The 20,163-nt window shown below is 36.5% G+C and overlaps 1 protein-coding gene across 1 annotated transcript in view; it reads right to left on the bottom strand.

Annotated features, from left to right (window-relative positions):
- RNGTT (RNA guanylyltransferase and 5'-phosphatase) overlaps window positions 1-20,163 on the bottom strand; it is a 172,100-nt gene that overhangs the window by 137,184 nt on the left and 14,753 nt on the right. The window contains exons 5-8 of the mRNA XM_082300231.1: window positions 17,651-17,726; window positions 14,311-14,560; window positions 8,491-8,600; window positions 7,629-7,730 (exon numbers count right to left, since the gene is read on the bottom strand). Of these exons, the coding sequence (XP_082156357.1) occupies window positions 7,629-7,730; window positions 8,491-8,600; window positions 14,311-14,560; window positions 17,651-17,726 (538 nt within the window). The remainder of the gene's footprint in view (window positions 1-7,628; window positions 7,731-8,490; window positions 8,601-14,310; window positions 14,561-17,650; window positions 17,727-20,163) is intronic.

Here is a 20,163-nt window from a genome sequence, read left to right as displayed (position 1 = left end):
ATAGTATCACATCAGCAGAGCTCCTTAACCACTTAAAGAAGGGGCACAAAACCAACAGATTTCTTCTACCACGTCTTTTCAGAGTTCTGACTGTGTTGCAAGCACATACAAATGAGAAACCACAACCTAAAGTAAGAATGCTTTCTTTGGCCATTCAAGTCAATTTGGAGCCAAATGAAGAATGACATGTTCAGTCACACCTGTTTATTCATCCCTCTACATTGACTCAGTGACTGTAAAAGGAAGATTTCAGGAGATGAAGAAGCAACAAAGTCATATGGATGTGCCTTAGTAATAAATACATAAATGCACCATCACCGGACCCCTGCAAAGAAAACCCAACACAAAACCAGACATACTTTTATATCAAATGGCTCCATACATTAGTCCAAGGGTTTATGACATTCTGTGCTGCCTCATTTGACTTACAGTCTCCCAATCAAGAGACACCTCCCCTGGTTCAAAATTAATAGTTAAACAAAATGAATGAGTTGCCTGGTGATGCCCACAAGTCCGGCTATCAAAACCTGACAGCTCCTTTTCTGCTGTCAAAGTCTGCTAGGCAAAGTCTAGACATGCCCTCAATGCCAGTACAGTAGGGAAAACAGGGGAAAACGACAACATGGCAACAGGTGGAGATAATGAAGCCACCTTGTACTAGACCTTCCTTGCCCTGAGCTGGAATATCTTTACCTACAGACAGGGGAAATGCTAAACAAATTGGAAGTGCCCTTAATCCAAACTCAGTTTATCAAAGTTTTATTTTCACACTCTCAAATGAAAACTCAATTAATCATACTATATTTATGGGTTCTAATGCTGTGGAAAACAGGCCAGTATTAGTCTTGCAATCCTAAATTTACTGCCCAACACAATTGTACAGGACAATTATCAAGATGCAGAATGAGCAACAACTCACATATCAGATCCTAAACCTCCAACTCTTCTCTAGTGTCAAAACACATAATTCCTGCCTCCTCATCCCATCTCCCCTTCCTCTCCTACCTAAACACACAAAATAAAACCACGAATTAGGCATCTCCTGTTTTGAAAATTAAGAGGAATGCTGTTTAACATTGTGCTTAACATCTATGAATTGCTCTTTTCAGCAATAATTAGAAAGGCAGTTTATACATTTTAATCCTGAACCATTTATGTGATCTTTATATACTTTTGCAGAACCTTCTGACATTATGTTATCATTACACACTTCAAAGTTAAACTGCAGATTCCTAACAACTACCACTACTGTAGTTTATAAAAGCTATTTATTTAGAGCTTTTAATCTTGACTCCCCTTAGATATATTATTCAAAATAAAGTCAATGAAATAAAGTTCACATGGATTGCAGCCTCATTCTCCGCAAAAATTCTTCCATTTACAGAGGTAGATGTACAGAACTAGTTTAAAAATGGATGAGCTTGTTTTCCCCTAAAGAATAGTTAAAATAATTATGAAGAAGGACCCCAAGGGACTATGGCATGTAAACAAAAACTGTATTTTTTCCCCATGACCTTAAAAACATGACATAAAAACACAGTGCGGAGATTGGAAGACTGGACTAGGAACAGTCACTTTAAACTTTAAAGTAAGGGGTTTGGTTCCAAATCTCTTACTTTAGGTGTCACTCCATTCTGACAATTTCATGCAAATAATAATAGAAAAACCCTTATAACTAGTTCTTTGAGACATTCAATGAAAATAATACAAATGTCTGAAGAATGGCTGTCCTACACACATAAATGATGTGTAATTACCAGCTGAGGCTTTGCCTATTGCTGACAGTTACATAAGCACAACTGAATCAAGCTCATTTAACTTGGAATCAAATAACTTGGGTTAAACCCAGTTGTTCACAAAACCTGTCACTCCCATAAAAAAAAATTCATTTGGTCCTGAAAAGTCTATTCAGCACGTGCCCAACACTGGAAATTTCCGTCCTTTAAAATTTCACCCCACTGGAACATGCCACAGCCACAGAGAAAGGGATACACAACACTAATGGTGCAAAACTGATGAATATTTAAGTCTATTTCTTAAGATAAGTGGGGAGAGGAAGAAGGAAAAGAAAAGGAAGGTGTGGTTTAAAAGCAGCCAGATGATTCTCGTGTGGGTTCTTCACCCTATCCTATGATGAGGAGGCCAACATTCCTTCCTTACTCCAAGATCATAAACATGTATTAACCTTAAATGTGATTCAATGATAAGACACTCAAAACACAATTTATAATAATTTGCTTTCTCAGTAGCTATCTGGGTCAGAAGGGAAGGTGCCCAGGAAGGGAGTATTCATACCTTGAGAAATGCTCTTTTACTCATAAATGCTTTGTTTTGATTAACAGCCCTTAACTTTCCTTCTAACACAATTTCTGAAGATGTCTGAAAATCTCAGCACCCTACATTTTTGTCCCCCTACTCTAAATTAAGGAAGAATGCACTAACAATTGTGTAAACCTCTGCTTCAGGAACTTTCTACTACTGGGCATAAAATTTCACATCCATGAGAATCTGGTCATGTAATTTGTACAATCTGAAAATTAATCTATGGCTTCTTTCTCATTCCCAATAGTGTCCTTCAAGTTCAACTCCACATTAATATCTTTGCTCCCAGGAGACAAGCTTTCCATTCTCCAGATCTGCTTTCATGGCAATCTGGTCTCTTGTTCTTAATAATGAGTTCTCAAGTGTATAGATTTGGGGTTTAATTGGATTAGTACTACTCTCCAATCTTCTCTGTCCTCCTTCATTCTCGTTATTATCTCAACTTTCTCTCCTCTCTCTCAGGGATAATAGTTGAATGGGTTCATGGAAAAACTATCTTTTCTTTAAGCCTTTAAAGACAGGCAACCATTTTGCTTCCTTGCCACCTAATCTGGGCTAGTATCTTTTACCTCTTAATTTCTAAAACAAACAAACACCTAGTATTTGTTTATTTTTTTTTAAAGTTGTTCTTTAGCAGTGATGATTTTTTTCACAATTTATTCTGGACCAAATGACTTTTGGATAATTTCTCATATTACAAATTTGCAATTTCTCAGTTATGCATGTAAGCTTCATCTCATCATGTAAAGGATCAAAGAATAGGGAAAGAAAAAGTACTGAGCCATGGAAATCAGAGAGAAACTTCAACCTTGTTTTCATTACATTTATAGATAAGTTATCTTAAAATATACTGCATAGATTTCCTCCAAGTAAGGGTCACAAATATGTTTCTGAAGAGGCTGCAACTGCCAATAATTTTAAAGTTAAAAAAAAAAAAAAATTCGTCAATTTGTACAAAAAGCTGAATTTAAAAAACTTAGGAAGCTAGCACAAGTTTGATACTATAGTAACTAAGTCAAAATAATTATATTCAATATAAATCAATACTCTATATATAGAGCAAGATATATTGATTGATTGATACATTCAAGATAAATCAAACTTATTTGATTAATAAACAATCAAAAAAATGCCCATCAGTTTTATCATACAATTAGGTGTACATTTACTATTTTTATTTTGTATTATGATAACAACAAAAAAATAATTACTTAGGCAACAGGCCTTTCTTTTAAAATGTAATTTGCTAACCATGAAAGAAAAAACCAACTTCACAGATGTACCTATCTTGTTACAAATACATGTTAGACAACTAGCAGCAATTCTCAAAGAGCTGTTTTAGTCTGCATCTACTTATTCGCATTTAGATATCTGCAAGCCATCAAATTTGCATGAATATTTTTCAAATTTAATAGCCTTTGGCAAGAACTACCTGTTCTGCATTTTTTGAAATAGCTGCCTTAATATAATTGAACAGCCATAGTATTATGATCATATTTATTATTTTTCACTAAAACTGCATGTGTACAGATGTGAAAAATAAAAAAGGTAGTCATACAAATGTAGGAAAATTATTTACACCCCTTAATAGGTTCCATTTAGTGCAGGTCACATTTTACCATTCTAAAACCTAGTCCTGTTTGACTGTATTGATTTGAATTATTCCACAGACATTTTTAAGCTTTTTCTTATTCTTAGTGATAACAGTCTTTTCTTTAGCACTGGTGTCTCATTACTTTACCCTGCCTGAACATTCAGCTCCACTCATTAGAACAAGCATCTGCTACAAACAGGATTAATGAGATCCATATGAAGGGCTTCAACAAGCCATTACCCACCTGGGCTAATCATTTTACAGTACAGAGCTGATAATGCAGAGTCATCCAGCAACGCCTTGAACATACTGTTACAATTACCTTATTCAGACAGTAACTACTATTTCAGAAACACAGAAACACTGCAAAATTGGATACGTTTGTAAAGATGTATCTACCTTGTAGCTACTGTTAACATACAACATATATTTCATCCCAACAAAGCCAAAAGGCATGATTTTACTAGTGGGAAATTTGCCTTTTGGCTTATGAATAGATTAGCATTAAAATTATTTATAAGACACCAGTAGTTTGACTACTGTTCCAATAAATAGAGAGAATTTACACCAAACCAGTCAGAATAGCTGCAGAACTCTGTGACTTTTATTTAAATAATAATAATTTAAAGCAATATGATTTTAGAGGTGGTTTTCCCCAAAACAGCATGAGTTGCATACATTATTTACATACAACCAAGTAGCTGGTACAAAGGAAATATTTCACCAAAGAGTGCCAATGCTAAGAAAGCTTCACAGATCTTTTAATTTAAAGTTCATTTCTCTAAACCTAGGATACAAACATACACATCTTCATACATTGGCATTTACAAACAGGAGGGGAGAAGTATTTGTGCACACTGCATTTTTCCTTTTGGGACAAACATGCTCCAGAAGGAATGCTGGAGCAAGAACCAGGAGGACTGCCCTGCTGATACTTATGGAACAAGGGCCCTGGAAACCAGAGACAGAACAAGCAAGACCACAGTGAAGGCGCAAACTCTTCAAATCACAACAGACTAAGTAAGGCTAAGTCAAAAGATTTTGAACTCAGAGCTCCAAGGAAATGGAGAAAGGTAAGTTTTGACCCAAACCAGACTCAGAACTCACACACTTACAAAAATATGTAAGATACTACTCCAGTAAATCTCCCCGAAATATTTTAGAGAATCACTATCAAATAATTTAACTAATCAATTTCACGTTGTTAGTCAACATTATACGAGAAATAATGCCCTTTTATTTAGGGAAATACTTTATTTTTTTTCTAAAATTATGGGTAGAAAAATACAACAGTGCTAAGAAACCAAGAAAACATGCACAGTTCTACAACTGAAAAAAACCCCCAAACAATGGGGAAAGAAAAAAAACAAAAACAAAAGAACACCACCACAAAAAAAAAAAAAAAAAAAAAAAAAAAAAAAAAAAAACCAACATAGCTCTGAAAACAGAGGATGAAAGGTTCAGCTCCAGTCAGAATAAAGGATTAGCAAATGCTTTTGAGGAAAAGTAAAAGTCCTTAGTGAAGTTACTGACACTGCGTATCAGTTAAGAGAACATATAAAAAAATGCTTCAGTCACGAAACCTCTTGGAAAAACTACTGCTGCAGAAATAAAATACAGGTATTTAACAAATAGTGAAATTTAAGAAGTTTGGCTAAGTTGAGTAAATGTTGCTATTAACTAAAATAAAAGCGTTTCATTTCAGTGAGGAAGTATAACGGAAAGTTATTATTTATGCATCTGTTTTTCTCTAAGTCCAATAGGGTCGACAAAACAGCAGTGCTTTTTAAACAAAGAGAGAGAACAAAACAACAGACAAAAAAATGCATGCAAGCCTAATAATATTCTAATAGGCAAGGTCTAGACTGCTGCATCTAAACCACTTTTAACAAAATAGCTTCAGAGATTATTTGATGACAGGGCTTCCATCTCCAGATAATGTAAGCAGGGGATCCATAAATTGGTCTCCACTAACTGATGACTTAATATTGAATGCAAGAAGGTCATGCCTGTCAACACAAGCGTTCACAAAAATGAATGAAAATCTGTTTAATTGCATATGGAGTCTGGATCACTGGAGAACAACTAAATAATTAGAAGCATGTCCAATGTAAAAATGATCATAACAATTTTTCATTGTTGATTAGGATACATATCATGCAAAGTGTCTAAATGTCCAAATAATAGCTCAGGTTTTCATATTTATTCTCTTTCATATTACTTAAGGTGAATTTCATTAACACTGGATCTCTGTACTCCATCTTCTTCTCTGAATATACCTATCAGTCTGTGTATCTTCATAATCTATTGCAAGTTATTACGTTTTGAAAAAATTTAAAAGAGCTTATTTAGTTCCTTCAGTTTTGTTCTTCATCCATTCTGTTTTGCCACCATTCTAAAACTAAAAACATAGGATAGAATGTTCAAAATACTGAAAATTTCTAGAAGAAATTACATGTACACTTTAATTTCCTTCACAAAAGGCAGTCTTCCAGGGACACTACTATGTTCTGTATAATTGCTTTAGTACTCAGAACGTGGGCATCCCATCCACACGTTTGAGAAGGAAAATGAGACTATTACATAAGACATGAATTTTCCAATTTAACAACATTGGATATGACAAAGACTCTTCAGGTCAGTTTAAGCTGGCTGACTTCATTTGTTCAGGGTCAGCAGCTTTGGAATGGCCTATGCCCTGTATTGCTCTGAGAGTATGCCTTCATCTCCCAACACCTCATTGCTGTAACTTCCCACCCTGAGAACACCTGCACTACACTATCCAAGTGCTTGTGCATACAGCCAGTGTTAGTAAACCAATTACTCCCAGACATTTCTCGATGCTTGGATGCCATAGTGACTGCAAGCTTACTTTGACTTTTCACACCATACTCAGCCCAAGCTAATAAACCCTTGAAGCACAAACTCCACAGAGGAGAGACACTTGAAGGGTCTGGGGCTTTTTATACAAGACTGCTTAGTTCTGGCTGAAGTGTGCTGAATCCTGACTGACTCCATGTGGAGCCACTTGGTAATCCTCATAAGACATCCAATTCCCCATGTTCTCCAAGATTTTCATTATCTAGGATACTCTATTATTAAAGATAACAAACCTAGCAAAATAAAGAACCCAGGAAAAGCTTTAGAATATGTCCAATCAGTCCAATTAGGTTGTAGTTTGTTATTAAACAAAAGGCACCCCTGCAATAAATGTAAGAGAATTGGTGAGGGAAGATAAAATTACTGACTCTCTAGCTGACATGAACTATGTGTTTGAATAAAGCATCACAGCATGAATTAAAAAAAAAAAAAAAAACCTAGAAAATTTCTAATACTACCCAGCTTCTGAAAGATCAATTAGAAGTTTTAATTTAGCTTTTATAAACAAAGTCTTCAGCTTAGCAAACTCTCACTGTTATGTAAGATTATTTTAAGACCTTGGTGGCAAGTCCTGGCTGACAGACAGGCAAGGGTTATGGAGAAGAATAAGGGTACCTGCCTTTAACAATCAGTGTGTAGAACAGCTGCAAGCGAGAAACTTGGCCACAAACTTCAGCAAATGTTGGGCACCCAGACAGAATAAAAATTAATCTCTGGAGCCCGTTCTGTTGTTGTGCTTTGTCCTTTGTACAGGCAAATTCACTTTCCTGAGAAAATACAAACTGTCTACCGAATTTACTGTGTGTTGCTTTTTCATTTAAAATGAACTTACCGGGTGCCGTCTGCTTTCCAGCTAACTTTGTATGGCTTCTGCTCCAAAAATTTAATATTTTGCTTGTCCATGGAAACAGGCTGTGCTCCAGGGAATCCAGTTCTAAAAAAAAAGAACCATGTTTATTAATGGTTCTGCAATAAATAGTCACACAAGGAAATACATTTTTTACATCAGACTCAAGTCACACCTTGTACCAGACTTGTTGCAAATTTAACTCTGAGTTAGAACATCTTCTCCAAAAAGTATTTTGCAAGAGAAGTCAAAAGCCTATCTGATAAGAACAAGGTTATTTGCTTATGACAAAACACTAAATGATGTGGAAGTTCAAAGTTTTAACTTTGCAGAAAGAGATACTCAAAAAATTACAGGCATGATAAGCATCAACAAGTTAGGAAGCAGTGTGGGTCACCAACTTTTGGAAAGGAAAACTTCAGAATCATAGACATTAAAACCAACATTTTCATTAACATTGGACACAAATCCAAGTTAGCTATAAAAATGAGTATTATACCTCTAAACTGAAGTGTAGTAGCAGTGGTATAAATAAATCTACTGCTTGAGAAAGAACTAAATTTTACACAAATAGCTGGACTAGGCTACGTCTGGAATTTGAACAGCAAGATTTTGTTATCTCAATGGAAAAACAGTTCTAGAATCTTGTTTCTTAACATCAAAAATTGATCATTCCATTTCATAGTACAGTGCAAGACGTTCATTTCCAAGTGTGATTGAGATTTTTTTTTATAAACAATCCATCAAAAAATTGTCACCTTTTTTCTCATTTTTATGAGTTGTTTCATTCTGCAAAATATAACACTTACTTCTAGATAGTATAAATAAGTTCTAAATATTCTCATACCCTTCCCATCCACAGAACTGCTGACATTTTTGCTGTATTCCTCCTAATTTTGGTTGCGTTGTCACCTGGGTCACACATTTAACTGTTATTCCTTCCAAGAAAATTGCACCCTAAACAAAAAAACAAAACAAAACAAAACAAACAAAAAAAAAAGTTAAAATTTAGTATTAAAGCCGTCACAAAATCAGATCATAATATGTCAATACAGACTAAGTCTGTTTTCACAACCCTCTAGAGCAATACCAGCTTAAACATTCCTTAAAGATTTACCCCCAAATGCCAAGATACATTAGCTAAGCTTTGCCAGGAAACTCACAGGTGAGCCATATCATAAATCCAGGAACTGAAATAAATTATTTATGAGGAAAAAATATAATTTAAAAAAAAAAAGCAACAGGGAGGGATAGCTAGTACTTAGATGCTTACACTACTTAGCTAATACTCTCAAGAAAGTTGATCTAGGACAAATTTCTTAACAAAAGGAAAAATAGGAACAGTGGGTTCATAACAAAATATTTGTGTAAATATATTTTTATAATTTTATTCTCAATCTAAACCAGGTTATTAAAGAGGACTTGCTATCCTGAATGCCCTAGAAAAGCCTATGTAGTGATCAAAAAAAAACAAACCCTGGAAATAAAATTCTAAAATAACTTGTACATTCTAGAAAAAGGTTGATGCCAAGAGGAATAAAAACAAATCCTGCATAACACAACACATGAAAGCCATCAGGTCTACACAACTACAAAATTAAAGATTTCTATGGAGATCTCTAATCGACCAGACTTATTTCAACAGAATTTCAAATAAATTTTCAATGCACACTAAGAAGATCAAGCCATGGCTATTCACCTGTTGAATCCTGCATGTGAAGATACAAGTATTTCATATCTGTCCTCTAAAACATTTGAAACTATCTCTAACAAATCCAGCTGCTACTGATGAAAGGAACAGTGGTTTCCTCCTTCGCATTTCCACACACCGTGACACTCATCTGTTCTATGCTTGAGCAAGTCTCGGAGCTAATTTGGCAAAAATAACATCATAAATTGGCAATTTTCTGCCAAAATAGTATCCTAAACTAGCTCACCATAGGCTAACTCAGCACTAGTGCCAGCACAAGGGAAAGCAGAAGGAACACAAGGAGCGCAGGGAAAGCAGGACCACAGTTTTCATACAGCCTGCAGTCAGTTAAGATTGGCTCGGTCACATTACCAAATCATGTTCTGAGAACAGAACATCCTAATGAAATATTCAATATAAATTCAAAACTTTAATTACCTTGAGCTCCACAGACTTTCTGTGTGTCACTCATCTCATACTATTTATGTGGGCACCAGCCAGTGCAACAGCACGCAGGTGAGTGGGCAAGGGAGGCAGACAGCTACTCGTGCTTGCCCAGCACATTGTCTGAATTCTGATAAGTGGTGAAGAGCACCAGGAAACAAAGGAAAATGGTTCTGCCTTGCTTCTGTAAATAATGGCAGAGTGCAATGGCAGTATGACTGCTAAGATTGAAGTAACAGACAGGGAACAGCAAAGATTTTCCAGAAAAGGAAAAGTAATAAACACAAATATCATGCTTGAAAGTGTTTCTTGCAGATTATCTGTTTCAAGTATAATCACTAGCTAAGGCACAGCCCTATGAAAACAAGGTGAGTCACTCAGGCATTTGTGCTTGGCTAACTTAGCACTCTGGGCTACATGAGGACGTTCCTTGGATAAGATGCCAAAACTGAGCCAGACCCGTGCAGTTCCTACACTACTGTTCAGCTAACTATGCCTGTGGAAACAAGACACTGAAGAACATGGTGCAGAGACTCCAGAGAACTCAGCTCACCAGGAGCATGTCAAGTCCTCAGCACTGATACTACCAAGAGTTAAAAGCCCTAAAGGATCCAAGGAAACTAATGCACTTAGCATCTACACTCTGCACAACCTTCACACCATCTGTACTAATCAAGCTTGCCCCACTTGCCATGAATTTCTCCACCCATCACTTCAGCCGAAGGAGAAGTGGCAATGTGTATTATCCTGTGTTGGTTCAGATCCTAAACACCATCTGGAGGAGTGGGTGAGTGGGAACAGCCCCAAACACACACCTTCCTGACCCTAGTGGCTATCACCAGGCCTGGGTGAGAGCCATCTTCAGCTACTCAGACTTGACTGAGTGCCAATATGCTCAGAGACTGCCTCCCAGAAGACAAGAAACATTCCAAAACATGTCAGGGAGAGACATCCTCTAAAATGAAGGAAGTGAGAGACAGGGAGTTACACTGATCAGCTTAGATTTAATACCTAGAAACACAGGACCAAATCACAGTAACTGCCTCTTGGCATGTACAAGCAAAAAAGAAACAACAAAATCATACCAACTGTCACTCAGTAGCAAAGGTGTTCCACTAAACATTTGGTTTTCATAATGAAATAGGCTTCACAGAATTGGAATTGCATGCATTTGCCTTGGTTTGTCTTTTGCTTGCTTATCTTGTCCTCATAGAGGAACCCAGAAAACATGGGGTAGATGTAACTTCCGTAACACAGAAGAGTAACCTGTTTCAAAACCAGGTTCAGAGGAGTTAGCATTTCACTAACAAAATGAAGAATCTGCAGGGTCTGGTTTAGGCATAAGATAATTAATTTATTTCCCCTAAACTTCCTATTAGCATTCTTATGTTTGTGACATCTGTGACTTTAGTAACAGGGATATAGACTGGGATGGCAGTTTAAGATTCAGTGTTATCCTTAATTTTAAAAATGGGCTGGAAACAACACTGTGCAATTCAGTATAAACAAAGTTCTACACTTAATAATGGATAAGAAATTATACAAACACACACTGGTAGATAATTAGAGAAAAAGGCATGGAAGCAGCAAGAGACCAAAAGCTGAATTAGTATTGTTCTGCCTTGTAAAAGGCAATTATGTTGAGATATATAAACAGAAGTATTAGCCTTAAGACATGTGAAATTAATTTCTCCCTATTAAGCCTTACTAGGATGGCCTCAACTAGAGGCTTGCATTCAATTACAGGCACCACAGCATCAGGAAAACATGAGTCAACATGACAGACTACGAAGAATAACAAGAAAGGTCAGCAGTGCAAAAACTATGGAGTATAAGGAAAAAGTGAACAAACAAGCATTTAACATGGAGAAGGAAATGATACTCATATTCAAGTACATAAAATGGTGCTGCCAAATCAAAAAATGGTATTTTTCCCATATCCATCAAGACAGCCACAGGCAGAACAATAAGTGCAAGGGTTAAACTTTGCAAAAGAGAGTTGGTTAGGCAGAAAAACCCCAAGTCACTAGTATTTAGAATCAATGTACTTTGATAATTAACTAATAAGTATTATCCTCGCTTTGTCAAATCAGTTTAATCACTTCACCCTGTCTCACCACAAGACATCTGCATTCAAGATCATGAAGAAAATCATTAACAGCCACCATATCTCCCAGACTATTTAAGATGTCACCATTCATTTTAGAAGCACTGCACCTCACACCTCATAATACGCAACTTATGTGGGACCAGAAGTGAAGACATTCCTTAATAAAGAGTAAAAGTTCCATTTGACCCAAAAAATGCTGGTAGGCTCTGGCTCAGAATTAGAACTTTTTGTCTGATTTGCAAAATCTAGTATCTTTTTCCTGAAGTGAGATTCTAAGTGTCAGTTAATAATGTTGTTTCAACGTTAACATTGATCCTGCATGCACTGACAAAGTCAAAATTTGTTTGGATTTCCTCTGTGGCATCTCAGACCGCAACAAGCAAATTTCCTGGTGCCTGTCAACTTCCTTAAGGTGATGACAAAGGAAACTGTAATGGCTTTATGTTCTAATGATTCTTACACTTTCTGTAGTGCAGGAAAGAAAGGCTGTCAAGATTTTTTGACATCAAGATAAGGAAGTTTCAATGAAGAATGTTGCAGTGAAGTTTCTCACATCAGTGTTTCTGAAAAGGAGAGCATACTAATTTCCTTTCATAGGCTAGCTAGCAGTTGTTTCTGGCTATTCATTATTCTAGCCTGGGAGCTGTCTCCTCCTCTACTACTAAACTTTTCTTCTGTCTCCACAAAGACTTGGGTCAAAATGAGAAAACTTCAGAACACCACTATCACTATAGCTACCTCTAGTTTTATATTGCCTACCCCAGGCCTTTAGGAAAGAGATGAATTAGAAAGGTAAAAACATCTGCTGTAGGAAATCAACATAATACTGAAAATTTAGCCCTCCAGACAGTAAAATAAGAATATCTGAGCAAGAGGTATTTACCTGATACTCACTCCCCCTGTAGATGGCATATTTACAAGGAATCAGAAATAGACTGTATCCATCTCTACTGAGTTAAGAAGCAGTCCCATCTGCCAGCCAAGAACCATGGTAAAGAATTCTGCCCGTTCCTCCTCTTCGTGTCAAAGAATGTTCCTTCAGAGCTGCAAAACTGAATTATACGAATATGCATATTAACTAGATGATTCTTTCTTTCACAAATTATCTAACTCATAATTAACTTCTAGTTATTAATATGCTTATTCGTATAATTTAGCTTCCAGCTTCCAACAAAACTATGGTGGCAGAAAGAAAACACCTGGGAAGCCAGTATCATTCCTGTTAAATAGACCAGCTGAGTTTTACCCTTGATGAAAAGAGGCTGTCATTGTAATTCATTGTAACACCTCAGCTCCTAATGCATCAGAAGGCACATCAAAAAAACAATTTTAAGGTTCCAGCCCCTCAAAAAATATTTAGATATCTATGTTTTACTGCAAGGCTAATGGAGGAAGTGGCCATACCCCCTGACTATACTTTTACTGTGTTTTTATAGTGTGGGAAATTTTTTATGCCAGATGAGGGATAATTTGAAAGTTTTCAAAGTTCATCTTGCTTCTTTAGACTGGATTTTGTATTCCTTTCAGGCTAATATTTCCATACTTTACCTGTAAACCTTGTTGACCAGCTGCAGTAACAACAAAATGCTTTTTTGCAGCATATTTCAATATGAGGATTTCCAAGTGTTTGCAAACAAACACACCTCAGCACACAAGTAAAATAATACATTATAATGCAAAAAAAAAAAAAAATCTGTTTTTGCACTCAGCAATATTCTAGCCTACTTTACTTGCAAACAAAAAAAGCAAGTCAGGAATTTGAAGAAAACTGAGTCATTAGTCTTCAGGTGATACAAATATATTCTTTGTACTTGCGTATTACTTCCACACTATGGTAACTACAATAACTTATTTAATCAGAATTATGCAGATGTATGTCAAAAATCACAGTAAGTGATCAGCCATATTTCTTACACAGCTAAAACAGCTTTGAACAAAATATGATTTCAAACTTGCCTTGGGTTTTTTAAGCTCATATTGTTTTTTGCTAATCCAATTTTCAATCCTACAAAATTTCCCAAAGCAAGACTGTTTGCCAAAACGAGTGCTGAATTTTAAAAATTATGAATTTCATCCACATGACTACAAAAAATAAGAGCTGTTTCCACCCAACTCTGATAACGTTTAATCTCTAAATTAAAAAACACTTTACTATCTCAAAGAATCGTTACATTAGAAAATTTTTAAGTCATTTTTACAACTGGAGTAGTTGAGATGTTGAATGTTGAAGTTCAAGGTTGACATAGGAAATACAAAAAGGTTTACAATGCATCTACATTTTTTTCCAGTTAGAGAAAATGCTTCCAGTCCCCATTTGCAAGAGCAGTGACGCTTGCATAGCACGTATGATGAGGTAAATAGTGGGCATGAGGTTATGAAATTATGTTTAGCAATTAGAATATTAAGTTCCAAGTCAAAATTACCAGTTTTAGGCGTTCTTTTCTCCTCTTGCCAAAGGAAGAGCTTGATGATCCAGGTTCTGATTCTGGGCCTCCAGTTTTACCATTATCATCATCCTCCTCTTCATCTTCATCAAAGCACCATTCTGGAAGCTCTGGTGGTGATGGTGCATCATCTTCATCACCATAACGACGAAACAATTCCTTCAAATAGTCACCTTTATAAATACCTGGAGGTCTAGCCTGAGCAAAAGTAGCCACAGCAGCCTCAATACTGTAAAAAAAAAAAAAATTCAAAATTGCTCTGAATGATTAATTTACATGTCTTAGTCATGTCATGCTTTAGCAAACATAAGAATTATTGGGACTGACAATCCGTACAAATTCTGAAGTGGTAATTTGAAAAACATTCCTTATATTTGAAAGTCCATGCTTAGATCATTCTGGTAGCAGTTGCTCTTGCAAGATTCTGTGTAACTCTGTAGGCACTGCAAATGTTCTCAAGTAACTGCAGCTCGGGCTGCTTTGAGTCCTTATTGTGAGTCAATAGTGGTCTGCTGATCACCCAGATACAACTTTTTTTATTGCTACAGAGAAGCAATGGGTGGCATGCAGACCTGAGGACTGCACGAACACAGAAAAAGACCATAGAAACATATCAACAAACTTAATGAAGAAAATTGCAAATGTTCAAATTCAAATATGGTTACATTTTTTTCCCCTAAGAATTATCTTTCCTCTTATTAGAGGTTTTGCTCTCAAACTGGGAAAAATCATCCTAATCTTTTTAAATTACTTCTCTTTCCAGAAGTTTCTCATAAAAGCACTGTAGTTCAGAAGCCTTTTACTATGCCCCTAACACTTAATCTTGCTCAAATAAATTGGAGGCTGGACCATAAAAAAATTAGAAACCAAAACTAACAGTCATACATCTCTACCAGCCAACTGCAAAATTCTCCAAAACATACAAGGATTTTATTGTTTCCATTTGCATAGATCCTATGAAAATGCTTAACTAAAAACACTGGATGTAATTCTCTCTTCCATTTATCATGGCTGTGAAGAGCAGTAATGCTCCAAGGATCAACATTTTAAAATCTTGCTATGTAGAGGAGAGGAGAAACCACAAAAGATCAAGAGATGCCCCTGTTAGGCTTCTTGACAAGTACATGTCTAAAACTGGAATAAAAGCACATACTACAGCCTGTGACGTTATTTTTTTTTCAGATACTTAATTCAAAATGCCTTTTTTTTTTTGTCTGACCTCTACAGTATGGAATGGAGCCTAAGAACTTTAAGAAGTAAATTTTCCATAATAGACAGAAACAGTGTCTAAGAACCAGTAAGGTTGATTTACTCTTCTGATCTTTTTAAGAGGAGAAAACAAGACGTTTTCCAGAGTGAGACATAGTCTCATTTCAAAAATGACAGTTTTAAAGTCTGAGTTACTTAGAAGGACTTTTCTTCCCCATTCTAATTCTTTTTTAAGACTCCTAATTTCTTTCTCACAAGACATTTTTTACTTTGCTATCTTTCTTAAATTGTTTCACATCTTCTGTAATGAATGCCGCTGAAAGGACAAAACAAACCAAAAGTGATGGGGTATGAAAAATGATCGAATTTTTCTCTGATGATATCAGAGGAGCTCTTATAATATTCTGGAATAGATGGCAATGAAAGCCAAAAGATTTCAAGTACAGATTTCAAGTACAGAAACCTAGCTGAAAGAAAACAATTTTCCATGTTCTAGAAACACAGCAGTCTTTGGGAAAAACAAGTTCTTGAAAAGAGAATCAAGTAAGGTTTCTGACCACTAGCTGGAGAGCTTTCAGGCCTTTCTCTAAACTAACTATAAAATACACCCCAGTGTACACAATACATCAGCAACACTCCTACATCATATGCTTAAGGAAGGGATACGGATAGATTTTTCCATCACGAAGATCTTATTTCCTCATTAGCAAGAAACAGTGCCTTGTTTCAAAGAATGATACAGCAAATTAGATTTATCTTGATACAATGCTCAGCATCAGCTAGCATCTTGCCAAAATTGTTTCTTTTGCTGTGGACATTTTTCCCTACCAGGGGATATCTGGATGTTTTATTAAAATAATCTGACAGAGATGAACAAACTTGATACAATTAACTACCCAAAGCAAAAAAAAATAAGACATGGCTGTTGAATTTTAAGGCTTTTCCCACCATAGTTTGAAAACAGAGGCTGCATAAAAGCAGGAGATCCAAAGAGATTCAAGTGTCTTTCCTCTTTAGAACAAAGGATCAATTCTACGTCTAAATATTGCATGCTACTTTTAAACTGTTTGACTAAAAGCATACAAATTTTCTAATTCATAGGAACAACTAGAATCATACTATAAAGATATTTGTGTCTGTGTCTATTTCCTATACACAGCTAGGATCCTGCAAAGATTCAGCCACCCATTACCAATGGTGTTCTGTCTCCATTACTCCAATGTTTTTATTCCAAGTTTACTAACAGACAGCAATGACCTAGTTCTTTGCAAACAGCTTGCACATGTATGCTAAGCATAATAACTGCATGTCCAGTCACAAGAAAATCCTGCAGGAGTAGAATTTTCTTCACTCAAAGGACCACATACAAGAAGTATCACCAGACTGCTTAATGAACTTGTCAAGAAACATGACTTTCACAGGACTCTGTCAAGAAGGAAATAGTATTTTGTAAATACTACCAAAGTTACGCAAAATTTATGTCCACCAGGATGGTACGGACATTTTTTTACACTAATGTTATCTGAAAAAGGTAACTGCTCTATATGAAGGCACCAATATTTTTAGAAGACAGAAAAAATGGGTGAGTCTGTATAGAAGCATACTGTAGACTTTAGTCAAAAAACAAGCTGGAAACAAGGACTTTGTCTGCCCCCAATCCTTCAGAAGTATGTTACTCTGCTGTTGCTCTAGCTAATCTCTTCGGATCTCAAAAAAAGCCCAAAAACCTACACGCACACCTACATGAAAAAGATGAAAAAGTATGGGAAATACTCTTTCAGGAATCTCTGAACTCTACATTCTTACTTAAAATGTGGGACACGTCAGGGGAAGAGACACAACATAATATATACACTGCTAAAGGCCCACACACAGCAAGTACAGCTGACTTTTGACCTACCAGACCTGGAATTCTTGACTACAACAGGCTAAGCTACCAAGAGATTATATGAAAAATGTTAATATGGGCTGTTTGCTCAAGATTATTAGGCAACTATAAAACAACTAATAGCGAATACATTAGCATAGCTGTCAGGACAATGAGTGAAACATACTGAAGAACCCTTTGGCCACATTCCACAAATCCCCAGGAACTAACATTCAAAGTTACCTCCAGTCCAACTTCTCGACCAAAAAGGCACAGATCAAAAATCCAGTTCTATTGAAACCATGTGTACAATGGACACCTAGAAAATACAAGAAAAGGGCATAATCACTTGCAAGTGGTTTTAACATATTTAGTATTGAAAGTGTGGGTTTGGATCCCTCCACCTTCATCTGTAATATTAAAGGGTTATCTCCATTCCCATCACAGCAGCACAGAGCACGTAAGGCACATAAGCCTAAAAGGCAATTTATTACATTCTTTCTGCAAATTAGCAGCAGCAAGGGTACAGGGTACTTCAGTTCATCCCAATCAAGAGCACTAACTTAATGCGACTGAAATATGGCTAATACAGATAAGATTCACAAATCTGCTCAAATGCTTGTCAGAAGGCAATATAATCAAATTCATTAATTATGCTTTTAGTGGATTCAATAAGCATGACATTCATTTCATACCATCAGGCAAAAAATCATATTCAGATTGCCTTATGTCAAAATTGAAAGGGGTGCCACTAGACCACAATTCTACCTCAAATTTGCTATTACCATGCTAAGACCACACTTACTAATTTTGAAAAAAAAAGTATCTACAAAAAGAAAACTATATAACAGTATAATCACCTTGAATTACTCATCTTTTCAATGTGAGGAAAAAAAAAAAAAAGTCTTCAGCCTCTATTTTACCAAACTCATCCCCCAGTGAAAGGAGGGACACACTGTCAAAAGTAGTCCATTTTTTTTTCCCTCAAGGCAACAGCACCATCTAGTGATACGCAGACCAGCCTCAAAATTCGTGGTATTAAAAACGTCATGAAGGATTCAGGCAAGATGTTACCTCTTCCTCCTTCTTTATTTTAAATTATAAATATCATTACAATTTCTACTGACAGCAAGAGCAATTATTCTTAACATTTTTCAGTTGTTACCATAGAATCATAGAATCATTTAGGTTGGAAAAGACTCTTAAGTACATCAAATACAACCATTAACCCAGCACTGCCAAGTGCACCACTTAGCCATGTCTTTAAGTGCCACATCTACACAACTTTTAAATACCTTCAGGGACTTTCCTGAACTGTCTGTTCCTGTGCTTGACAACTTCACCTTTTGGTGAAGAATTTTTTCCTAATGTCCTAAACCTCCCTGTTGTAACTTAAGGCCATTTCCTCTTGTCCTGTCACTGGTTGCCTGGGGGAAAGAGACTGACCCCCACCTGGCTACAGCCTCCTTTCAGGCAGTTGTAGAGAGTGATAAGGTCACCCCTGAAACTCGTTTTCACCTAGCTAAACAATCCCACCTCCCTCAGCCACTCCTAATAACACGTGCTCCAGACCCTTCACCAGCTCCACTGACTTTCTCTGGACACACTCCAGCATGTCAATGCCTGAGCACCAGTGCCAAGTACTGGGGGACAATCACTTCCTAATTCTCCTGGACATTGGCCTTCTTGGCCACTTGGCACACTGATGGCTCATGGTCAGTAGACCAGCACACCTGATGCCTTAGGATTTTAGCTTCTATATTTTTCATGTATCTGTAATCCTATAATTCATCAGTGTATAACTCTAAACTCCATATAGACTGTTAGCTACTGTTCTCCCATTTCAGTCAAACGAAACAATTCCTCTCTAGGTCTGAAACTCAAGGACACCTTACTGTCTCAGGCCCTGAGAAATGTAAACAAAAGTGAGTTGCGGGGGAGCAAACCTGGGGTAAATGACTTCATTACCTGAAGCTGTAATTGGAGGATTAACCCCCAATATGCAAATGGACCAAACTTACAAAAGTGTGAAAACTCGTGACCTGTCATCCATTTTGGGTGTAGCCCCTGAGTGGGCTTCATCTGCCCAAAGTGTACCTGAAGGCCCTTCAATAAATATAACCACTTTTTATTCTCTTAATTTTGTCTACCCTCTGTTTTTATGTAGTCCCACAAGGCATCGCACCCAGGTCCTTTTCTGCCAGGCAGCTTTCCAGCTGCTCTTGCCCAAGCCTGTAGCATTAGCTGGGGTTGTTGTGACCCAAAGTGCAAGACCTGGCACTCAACACCATGAAGCAAGCCACTTTAAGCTTTAATTCATTTTCTCATTTCTCTACCACAGCTAGTAAAGTAAGTTTAGCAACAATTCACTTGATGCATATTCAAACAAAATGTGAATATCTATCTTTTTTCTTTACACTCCTCTACACTGGAAGTATAAATTTTTTCAACTGGAGAACCAAAAAGCACCCACAAAAAGCAGACCGATGGAAAAAACCCCACAAATTTAAGTGGGTAAAAAGAAATACGCATTAACTGTAACAGGATCAGGTTTTGTGCCTGCCCAACCAAGCTTCCCTTCTTGATAAAAGCAAGGTAAAAATTACTATGAATTTTTCGGATTCATTATTTCTAACTATTTAAAAATACTAAAAACTGTGTAACTTGCATCAAATGAAATGAATTTTAGCTTCCTTATATAATTTATTCCTAGCAATCATTTCTCCTTTGTTTTCTGCTGAAGCAAAATTTTTGCA

The sequence above is a fragment of the Coloeus monedula genome (assembly GCF_965178545.1).
Source record: "Coloeus monedula genome assembly, chromosome: 2".
Lineage (NCBI taxonomy): Eukaryota > Metazoa > Chordata > Aves > Passeriformes > Corvidae > Coloeus > Coloeus monedula.
The sequence above is the reverse complement of the archived record's forward strand: the minus strand, read 5'-3'. Positions and strand labels throughout refer to the sequence as shown.